General features: G+C 42.4%; 1 protein-coding gene across 1 annotated transcript; it reads right to left on the bottom strand.

The window, feature by feature from the left end:
- Positions 1-547: 547 nt before the first annotated feature.
- Positions 548-10,062, bottom strand: LOC104509435 (28S ribosomal protein S27, mitochondrial-like; the record flags this gene model as incomplete). The annotated part of the gene is made up of 4 exons (XM_010151375.1): positions 548-929; positions 4,980-5,135; positions 7,596-7,738; positions 9,960-10,062. Coding segments are annotated over 4 exons (642 nt in total), but the record flags the coding sequence as incomplete, so codon positions are not given.
- Positions 10,063-11,227: the final 1,165 nt, after the last annotated feature.

The following is an 11,227-nucleotide window of genomic DNA, read 5'->3' as shown; positions in this document are numbered from 1 at the left end:
GCACTGCAATATGAGGCTTCTTAGTGTGTGCTGAGGTGACTGTGCCTGTTTCCCTACTGACCTTAAAAACAGACCAGAGCAGTACCCATAAATTGGGTATTTCTAACTTCCTAACACGGAAGGCACATCAGAGTTCCTGTACAAGTGCTAACGCACTGGGCTGAAACTCTTTAAAAGTAGTTTTTTAAGACAGATTGAAGTTAGGCTTCCAACTCCATGTAGAGCCGCCTCGCTTTTCGAAATGGGTTGGGGAAAAAAAAAGCCATCAATATACGTTAATCCTCTTAGTGTCTGAAGTTCAGAGAAGCCAAGGCATTCTTCCCTGTGAGAAACCCCTAGTGAAACAACTTTTGTTTGAAATTCTTCCCTCTTCCTTTGTTCCATCCACCCTCTACACCCTACATCACAGGCAACCTACTTTTTATGCCTTTGTTTCTTTGTGTTTTCCCCATCCCACCCCCTGCCTGGCTGACAGCAGAAGGAAAATATATCATATACAGGATGAAGATTTCTAAACCACGTGTGCTTTACTTCAGAAAAGTGGTAGAATGGGAAAAGTTTAATTTGCATATAGCAGACATGTACAGTCACACTTGCAGCAGGATCGAAGTGAAAGATCAGAAACCGTGAGCACTTCCGTCCACTGACAGAGGAAGGCATGCCGCTCCCGTAGTCTCTGAGCTGCAGTGCTAAGCAGATGCTTCAGCTAGCTTCCTAGCTTCCATTTCCTGCTTAGCCTTTTCTCTCAACTCTCTCTCTCTCTCAGTGAGAAGTGCTTGTTCTTGTTCCCACTCCTTTAGCTTCTGCTCGTGTTTTGCAATGTCTTCCACTTCACATGCTGGCAGCTTCTCCTTGACCAGTTGGGCGGTCAGGGTTAACAGGCTTTCAGACTCAACCTTGCCAAGCGAATGCAGCTTGGAGTACAGCTCCTGTCATGGAGAGGGATTTGGTGAGGAGTGAGAAGGAGAGAGCCCATCAGTCACAAAATAATCAGCCACAAAATACTTCCCTATACCAACCAATACATCGCTATTTGAATCTAACTACTACCTGGGCTATATAGGCCAGGTAACTATTTTACCCCACGTAAAGTGTTTTGGCTGTGGTAGCTGGTACCATTTCTTGAAATGCTAACCTCTAGAATAATTTTTTTGAGCAAAAAAACTAAAACAATGTTAAGTTTCGTTTTCGTTTTTCATTGATTAAAAATTCTCTTTGTTTTTCTAAGTTCAGTTATCTGGCCTTAACCAAGATAAGTCAACCAGCAGTCAACCACAATAAATATAATCTAAACACCTTTAGTGTCTTACCTCACAACCCACTGAACAATCTGCCCCACACTGCCTGCATTAGCATCTTTCTCAAGAGATGCACATCAGTTTAAATGTTCTCCTGCTAAGGCTGTACCAAGTAACACGATTTTTCTTCCCATTGGTTATTGTGATCTGAGGCCCACCCACGGTTATGCACACTGTACGGCAGCACTAAAGCAGGGTATTTTATTCAGGGACATTCTACACTGAAACTGAGAGCAGAGCTTCAGTAAGAGAATGCAGCATTTCTTCCTTGAGCTTTACATATCTAGATTTTACACAGCATAAAAATGTTAATTCACTTAAGGTGATGAATCGTCTAGCCGTACCATTTCTGGCCTTCCAGCACCTTTAGCCTGACGGCTCACTAACAGTTTGATTAAATGCCTTTAAAAGTTCAGATACACAACCAAGGAGGAGTTTCCTGGGGAAGAAAGATGACCTGGCACCGGCAGGTTCTTTACCCCTTCTACACGCATCAGACAGCAACACATTTTCCTGATTGTTCATTTAAATAAAACATTTCACTGAGACCACGCCTTGCAGAAATGTTTAAAGTACGTGCCCTAAAGAAAGCTACACCCATGCTTCTTTCCTGGGCCCCCTGAATAAAGCCTACTGTTTTGCATTGCAGGAGGATGGAAAGAAGATGGGGGGATCATTCACCTCCAAACGAAACTGCAGTCCTGGGGCAACGCAGATATCTGGGCTTCCAGTTACCACTAGAAGCTTAGGCGCTGTGCTGCTGACCCACAGTGCTCCTCTTACCCCAGCCCACGCTGGCACTGCCCCTCAGCTCCTGTCTGGAGGCTGGGCCTCGTTCTTACACAGAAAACTACACTGTCCCCTCTGAGGCCTCTCCACTCCTTTCTGCCTCAGCCAACACAACTGCAGGCTTTGTTGTGTTTTGCTAGACCCTTGAATGTTTGAACTTGCCAGACAGCAGATTAAAGACTCCTTGAAATGCTAGGCATGCAGGTTGTAGGGGCTTGGGTATTTGTGTCTGGTTTTTTGATTTTATAATAAACAATGAAAACAAACCCAATGGTTTTGAAGCTAGTGGATTAAAACCAAACTCAGTAATAAATGTAGGTGTATTCATCTCTGACTTTGAGACGTTAGAAAGTACACAGTGCATCTGTGAGAAACATGAAGAGACTGTACAGCTTGGGCCTGGGGAAGGAACCTGACAACTATACTCATGTTTACGGATTAGATATTCTCTTTAAACGTAACAGGTTTCGATCCTTCAGACTCTCCCTGCTAACCACTACCACTGGAAGAAATTGGAAGCTAGCAGACTTCTCTCCTAAGCCAATACTGGTACCCTGAACTCCTGGAATTTTCCCTGTTCTGCTATGATACATTAGTCAAACTAATTTAGGAAAGCAGCAGGCTCCATGGCCTGCGGGTACCAAAAGGGCACATTTTTAAGTGGCTAAATCATTGATTTTGTAAGCAGTCTCCAGGGCTGGGCACGCAGTTACAGAAGGCGCACTGCTTTTCGAGAGGGTGTCCCCAGCATTTATGTGATGAAATGCTTGCCCACTGATCATTGCCACAGATGGGAGGAATTGCCTGAGGAACACTGAGTAGAGAGCCTTAGCACAGAGGATCTGAAAACAGGTAATTACAACATGAATGACAGTGTCAGACGACGAGCCTGAATTACACTTCTAAAGGTTTTAACTGGAAGGAGCCAAATGCCCTCAAGTCTTGTTTGTTTTAGTGGAAGGGAAGGACCTGCTGTGTCTCACACACCTATCTGTTAGGCTGGTGTGACTTTTTCAGGTACTTTGCCAAATGGCTGTTCTGAAGGTTGGTATGAGACATGAAGTCCACATATGTTATAAAAGCCATGCAGAACAACCTACAGTTCTAGACGGGAACTGTATGTCAGGAGCAAATCCACATGCTTTTCCTCGCGTACCAAGGTGTATGACTTATGAAAGATAACTGGGCAAGCCGGAGACAGAAGCAATTGTTTTTGAGCTCAAGGAGAAAGACTGGAACATGCTGACTAATGCAGGGCTGGACAAAGTGCAACTGAAGTGTTTTCACCAGCACAAGTACAAAAACTGTGTTGTGGGGCAGATGATGTGTGCTGGGACAGCAGCTGTGAATGCCAACATCACCGGGTTGCTTCAGAGCTGCCACCTTCCCTCAGACTTGTGTGGATTTCTAGTGAACCTCTCTGCCCTGTGAACGACTCCTATAGGTGTCCAGGGGTTCAACTGGGAAGACTGGGTGGTGTTGGCCTAACAGATTGGAGAAAAGGAGTCTGAGAGCTCTTTCCGGCTTAACTGAAATGGCATTCTGTCTTGAGAGGTCCTTTTCTCATCCAGACAACCAGAAATTTTGGCTTACTTACAGAAAAATTAATGTTGGATGCCTAGACTTCACGAGGGCTATGTCTTTCTCACACTCAGACTTTTCTGGTGAGAGGGTAAGGCCAAGTGTTGGGACTGTCGTTTGTTGGCTCTAAGTTAGGGCACACCAGGGAATGCCTCAACTGGGGTTAATTATGGAATGTGGAAAGGTTGAAGTGAGAAGAATACTACTCTCTCTGGCACTAGTCTGTTTCAAATTTTACATTTAGGCCTTGTTTTGAGCACTCTGCATTATTTTCTTAAGGGCTAGACAAAAGACAGACAATGAGAGACTCAGAAGAATGTCTCACTCCCTCCTTCAAAGGGCACTTGTGTTTACCTAATTCACGGTAATTCACCCAGGCATTAATTATCACATGCTGAGCACTCACTGATTCCTAAAAACTTCAATGAAAAAGTGCCTACAAAGCAAGTTTAAAATCTAAAGATTAGTGGCAAATAATTTATGTAAATAAAAATTAAAGAAAGGAAAAGTGTGTGCCTGTGAGGTGAAACCACAGGACGCAAGTCTTTTAGCTCCTGAAATTTCTTTGGAAGAACAACGGTCTTTATCCAAAACAACTGTCCACAGTCCACAGTGGGCTATGGAAAGAGTACTGCTCCTGGAACTAGAAACCAGATTGTTTTCAACCTGGGACAATTTGGTTTTTATCACAGCACAAATCAGACATGATAAAATAAAACAAGCTCGTTATATAGTTATGAGATGATCAAATAAAATGCACTCATTACATAGCTGTGCCCTAATGAACAACTGTTTGTGTTTTGCGTTACCATCAATGTGACAACCTAAAGATAAAAGGGAGCCCTAAAAATACAGCCTTATTTAGTTCCACAGATTGAAAGTATAGGATGCAACATTCCTACTTTATCATGACATAGACAAATGGACAGGAAATTCAGAATGGTCTCATGCCTACCGCAATTTATTTTAATGAGCAAGAGCCCACAAAAGGTCAGATAATGGATCTCTAATGACATACCACTTTTGCAACAGGATTGGATTTATCATTTTGATGTATGAAAAGTGAAGACAAAATCCCAGCAGACAGACAAAAGACAAGTGGCCTTGAGCATTTGTCTTTGTAGGCTGCTGCTTCCTGTTTGAAGAAGTGAAAATGTAAGGTGACATCCATTGCAAATATGCTAGGGAGGACTCCTGATGCACTGGAGGGGTGTCAGACTACTAGCCATAATAAGCCAACATGTACATTTTCTAGTATATACTACGGAGATCTACTACAGCTTAGAATATCGAGGTAAATGAAACTTTCACCTTGAATCGGCTGTAGTACTCGGGTGCTTTAGACTGCTCAGTTTCTTCTGATTCTGCATATTCTGACTTCTGCTCCAATTCCTTGCCTTCTTCAGCTGATTCTGGACCAGGCTTTGCTTCAAGGGCAGACTGAAAAATGGTCTCCAGAGCATCCACCTGAACAACCACATGTGTCATTGTGAGTTTAAGCAGTTTGGAAATACAATCTGAGTAACACCACTATCACATTTACAAACAACTTCAGGAGCTACCATGGATTATGAGATGATTTCTGTGTATGACAAAAAGAAAACCAAATTCTGAAAGGAAATGGCACTTATTCTTGGAAGAATTTTGTACTGTACCTGTGACTGTTACGGTTGGACATTAAATATCTGCAACAGAACAATTCCACTGCTCCCTGTCAACAGTAAAATTCTCTGTGACTCAGATGCTGACTGGTATTTGCAGATCTGTTAGGCATTAGGCTAATGTCTCCTCCTGGACTCTTTATCCAGCCATAAATACCAATGCTAAATGGTAGTCACAGCGATTAACAGCACTAGCATGACACAGAATCACAGACACATCTAAATAAGATACTACTGTGGAATTTTTGAACAATATAATCTCTAATCGATCACCTCAATATACCTTAGGTGAAAAGATGGAGGGAAATCACCTGTTCAGCATCTATATGTTCAGCAACTAACTGTTCATTCCTATCATTAGTTTGATACTTTAACAGGAAGAAATGCAAACACAGGTATAGAATGTATTGGTATAGGTATATTTTTAATCTGTGACACCATTGTTCTCTTCATGTTTTTCTCTTTTGAGGTAGGAAGAGCAACAGCCTCTCCTAAGCTAATTGCAGTTGTATCAAAAGAATGCATTAGCTTCACTAAGGGACCTGGTAAATTATTTCTGTACATATTACTGACATAAAAGATGGAACTGCTATATGGATGATGATGCTGTTTTGGGAATAATACGATCTCCAGAACTAGAATTACTGGATGCATGTTGCTTGCATTTTAAAGTTCAGCTTTTACAAATGCAAAGAGTCGTTCCCTCCATGAATCCTAATTCTGAATGTTTATCAGTAGGATGAAATAACTACCACAGGAAAAAAGGGTTTTCAGCACTTAGGGTGCTTTCCATCATATCTGCTGCTGAATTCAGTGGCAGTTGACTGACTCCAATATTAATTTGGCCAGTGCTCTCAGTCCTGCACCCATAGGAATACCAGATTCTGGTTGGAAGTAGTAATAAATAACATCTTTTGTACTATTAAGAAGATTTTAATAGTAAAATCTTAATGAGCATTCACATAGGAAGACAGGATTATGCAAATGAATACACTCTAATTACTTCACACCAGATAAGGATAGACCAACATATTTTCCTCGTTTTCCTTTTTCTCTCGGGGTCACACAAATGCATTACAGAAATATTATTTCATGGAATCACGGAATGATTTGGGTCGGAAGGTACCTTAGAGATCATCTAGTTCCAACCCCCCTGCCATGGGCAGGGACACCTTCGACTAGACCAGGTTGCTCAAAGCCTCATCCAGCCTGGCCTTGAACACTTCCAGGGATGGGGCATCCACAGCTTCTCTGGGCAACCTGTTCCAGTGCCTCACCACCCTCTCCGTGAATCTAAACCTCTCCACTTTCAATTTAAACCCGTTACCCCTTGTCCTGTCACTACAGACCCTTGTAAAAAGTCCCCCCCAGCTTCCTTGTAGCCCCTTCAGGTACTGGAAGGTGCAATAAGGTCTCCCCAGAGCCTTCTTTTCTCCAGACTCAAGCCCAACTTTCTCAGCCTGTCCCCATAGCAGAGGTGCTCCAGCCCTCTGAGCATCTTTGTGGCCTCCTCTGGACTCGCTCCAACCGGTTGACATGCTTCCTATGTGGAGGGTCCCAGAGCTGGATGCACTAGTCCAGCTGGGTCCCAACCGCTGAGTAACGCCACTTGTCACTGGTCTCCACTCAGACATCAAGCCACTGACCACAACTCTGAGCGTGACCATCAAGCCAGTTACTTAGGATCTAGATCCTTCCTAGGAACTAGATCTAGATCCTTCCTAGAATCTAGAACACAGAGCAAGCTCAGGAGTTCCTTAATTTGACTAGAGTTTGTAAGGAAAAAAAAAAATCATAAGCGTAATAGGCTAAGTTCTTCAGACTTGGAGTAAGGAAGAAACCCCCAAAACCACACCCCAAAAAGGTAACTCAAAATTATGGAAGTTGCAGGTATCACCTTTCCTTCCTTGCACTGTCCAGTATTATTGGGAGCTGCTTCTGAGCATGAAGCAATAGATGGAGAATCTCCTGAGCAGTGTCCTGGCCTTTGTTCGTCAAGGAAAATGCAGAGATTGCAAGCCTGGTAGTGACGCCAGCAAAAAAACCTCCCATCACTGGAAACATCTTCAAGATACGAGTACCAAGAAGAGAAGATGAGACCTCAGTGCTGTTTCTATGCTCCAGCCCACGTGGTGGCGACTTCCTAAGTAACTCCTCCTAAGCTGTCTGATTCCAGGATCAGCCTAACGCCCAGAGCACTAGTAAGTCCCAAGTGCCTTAATCAGTGCTGACTTCACAAATGGACCAAATGGGCCTTCATACTTACAGCTTCTTTGCAGATTTTGCCGTCCCCTGACAATGAAGCCACATTCTCCATTACTTGCAAGGCTCTGTTCAAGTATCCAGGTGTCCACATCAGTGGCATTAGATTGTAGACAGCTCTTAACCCTTTATTCAACTCCACTTTCCCTGTGATAAAAAAATACTTTAGTGTTAGTACTTCAGCACTTGAGTCTTGATGGATCTATACGGGTTGGCTTTGTTTTTTAGAAGTGACAGCGAGTGTCTTGGTTTCTGTGGTAAAATTGGCACACTCTTACACAAAGATCCTCTGGCAGAACTGCTATTACCTTATTTTATTAAGGTGCCTTATTTTTGCCCAACTTCAAAGCTATTAAATTCTGGTTCCTCCCCATTCCCCCTCCTGCCTTGCCTAGAAATGTTGCCCAGATGGAAAAGATGAAAAGTGACCAGGTTTTCCGGCTGTCTGGCAGTTGCAACAGCAGCTCACAGCAGGATGTCTGAAGATCTCAGACAAAGGTCTCCTTAGCCTTCAGGGACTGACTGTGCTGTATGTGTGCACTAAATCTGAGGCTCTGGATTCCCCTCTGTGGCTTTAGGGTCTACTCAGACATGGCTCACAGCCAGACTGTACGGTATTTACAGCACACACTCTGGTTAACTATACAGCTTATTACCCTTATTTCCACTGGAGCTTCCTGAGAAGAAATATGGGAGACCTGCCAAAATGAAATTTTGGTTCTTGATTTAGGACGTTCTCTGCAACTAGGTCTAAACTGATGCAGGCCCTGTGATGCACAGCACCACTGCCAATGTGGCTTTTCTTCTGATGGTAATTAGTAGAGAACACAAAACTCCTACATCATAGAAGAAATGTACATCATGTTGCAGTCGGTGAGAACTAATTTAGGCTGATTGTCACTCAAAGGTTTTGATTCTTTCATTGTCAGTGTAACAAATAATACTACTTCAGTGTAGCTTACAAGTTGTATCCAAGCTCTCAATCTAACCTGCACTCTGGCGATAATGACGCAAAACGATGAAACACACCTTACTCTACACGGAAGAGAACAGTTTAGGAAAAACAAGGTTAAAAGTGCACAAAGTTCATGGACTATGGCTAAATTAAAATAGCTGAGGTGCTTGAGGCCACTGTGTGCCTGTAGACATCTTTCACTCTTTCAGAGATCAGTTCCATTAGTGTTGGCAAGACTGTGGCATGCGTGACATAACAGTAAATAGCTTTTGATCTACTGAATGTCAATGTCATGGAACAAGTTCTACTGCTCACAGACAGAGTGAAGTGCAGTTTTGAAATCCAGCCACTACTCAACCAATCTATATGACATAAAATCACCTCAAACTGAATGCCAACTGGACAGCAAAGTCTCTATTTGTATCAGTATCTCCACTGGCTAACAGACTACAGCTCTATGGAAAAACCTACTTTCAAATTAATTTTCACATTTATCCTTCTTTTTGACTGCTAATGAGTTTTTTGTCCTACACTCATGATAAATCTGAATCATCATCCTAATTCTGCCACTATACATTGTATTTTGAGGCCACATCTTAAGAACAAGTTCACTTTTTATTACCCTCAATAAATTCTAGAATAAAATAGAATGCAGTAATGGAACAACTGCATAATCATAAATTTTAAATTAATTACTGACTTTCAAGTAAATAATCATTTTGTACAGAAGACCAAAACCTATCTACACTGTATTCCACTAAAGGTTAGAGGAAATCAAGAATTACTCAGCCCCTTCCCCTTCCCTCCAACTCTGGACATACTCTGATCTAACTGCTTCTCAATAATACAGTGTATCATTAGCAGTGAAGACCCCTTAGCAGATACAGGATAAAGGGACTGCTATCTGCTATGCACAACAGAAACATTAACTTTACAGTTGAGTAGTAGATGTTCTAAACATAGTCTTTTTCAGGCTGTGTTCTCTGAACTTCTTGAGGTTTACGGATTATTTTAAGAAGCTCATTAACTAGAAAGAGAGTCTCTTGTCCATAACCTTTAAACTACTGTTATGGAACTATGTACTCTTGTGGTGTTTTGTTTTGGTTTTATATTTGTTGGTCAGCAAACAAACCAACCCTATTGTTCTTTTAAGTACTTCTTTCTTTCAGCTGCCAATCCAACCTGGAGCCCTAAGGAGGTTCTGAAGCTATCTGATAACGGGCATACCATTCAAATTAGTACTACCCTCTGGTCTTACAAAACAGATCCAGTCTTAATTCTGAAATTGTTCCTTCCACTATTTCTACCTTTTTTTCTTGACTTCTCCTTGATTACATTTAAATAAAAGCAAAGATGCCAATTTAATTCAGCCACCGAAGAGATGAGGGAAAACATGAGAGAGGTAAAACTTACCAAGGAATGCATAGCCATACAGCTGGGAGCTAAAACCCACAGTGCTCATTTGCTTTAGACCTGTAAGCACTAGCGATGCTCCAAGATTTCTCTCCTCTTCCCACTGCAAGTAATGTAAACTAAGTAAGTGTTGTGGCAAACACAAATATAAAATGGCAGCTGCCAAAGACAGCACACGTCTTTCATCAGATGTCTTAGCAATAAAGAATCATTAAACATATCTAGTGTTCAGAGGTACAGTATGTATATCTTGAGGAACAGTACACATTATACTGAGGAACACCTCTCTTTCCAGAAGACAGTGAGATGTGTGAGTGGTTGAGATTTTGCATGAAGTCAATCAGTGCACTTCCTTCAGGACAGAGGGTTACACTGATTTACACTGGCCAAGCTCTGTCTCTGTCCCGTATGTCCTACCACTTGCTTCAGGCTAACACTGATGAAATAAAAAAATTACATGGCCTCTGTACTGTCGCGGTCTTTTCTTTTAGGGATGTGATTAACACACATGCTCCACTACCCCTCACTAGAAATCGCTGAGATAAGAATATGCCACTAATGGCTGCTCTGTGTCCAAAACCTGTACTGTGAAAAGAACATAGGCAACTCACCAAGATGACTGTACACCCCAGGGTTAGAAGTGCAGCTGTCTCTGCAGCTAGAAAGAAGTACCAGCTGTTTAAGCCAGAGCAGCAGTGACGGCGAGAGGACACCCAATCAGTAAGTACATTAAACCCACAAGAGTAGTGTGAATTCTGTTTTGCTATGGGATAGTACAGTACATTTGCTATGGGATAGTACATTTTTCAAGACCAGAGAAACACAAAGATCAAGGATAAATGTCTCTCTACCACAAGTGAAATGAGCTGAACAACTCTCATTGATAAGAAAATAGGGAAAACAAAGCTGTAGGTAAGGAGATAGGGCTGGTTTGTGCTGAATTCAGCACTCAGCTGAGTCATACAGGAAAATCAAATGCAGTTGGAAAAATCAGGGCTTTTAGAGGTCTAGGTTCTTTCAGGAGGTAGCTCATTTGACTCCAAGGGCTGGAGGAACTGCTAGAACTTAATGCTAACATCTTTGCAGGGGAAGGTAGCAATCATACCGATTGTTTGCAGCAGTCAAGTAGGAAATTTTCTGAGAGCCAAGACCACCCAGGCTTTCAGTGGTGTTTACAACAGCAGAAAAATGGAAGCTCTGTATCACCACTTAGTCAGCGCGGGACTCGGCAGTGGCAGGGGCGCCCGCCCCCACCTGGGGGTCCCTTT

The sequence above is a fragment of the Eurypyga helias genome, unplaced genomic scaffold (genome assembly GCF_000690775.1).
Source record: "Eurypyga helias isolate BGI_N326 unplaced genomic scaffold, ASM69077v1 scaffold7195, whole genome shotgun sequence".
In the NCBI taxonomy this organism is placed as follows: Eukaryota; Metazoa; Chordata; class Aves; order Eurypygiformes; family Eurypygidae; genus Eurypyga; species Eurypyga helias.
Note: the sequence above shows the minus strand (reverse complement) of the source record. Positions and strands in the feature narration are given on the sequence as shown.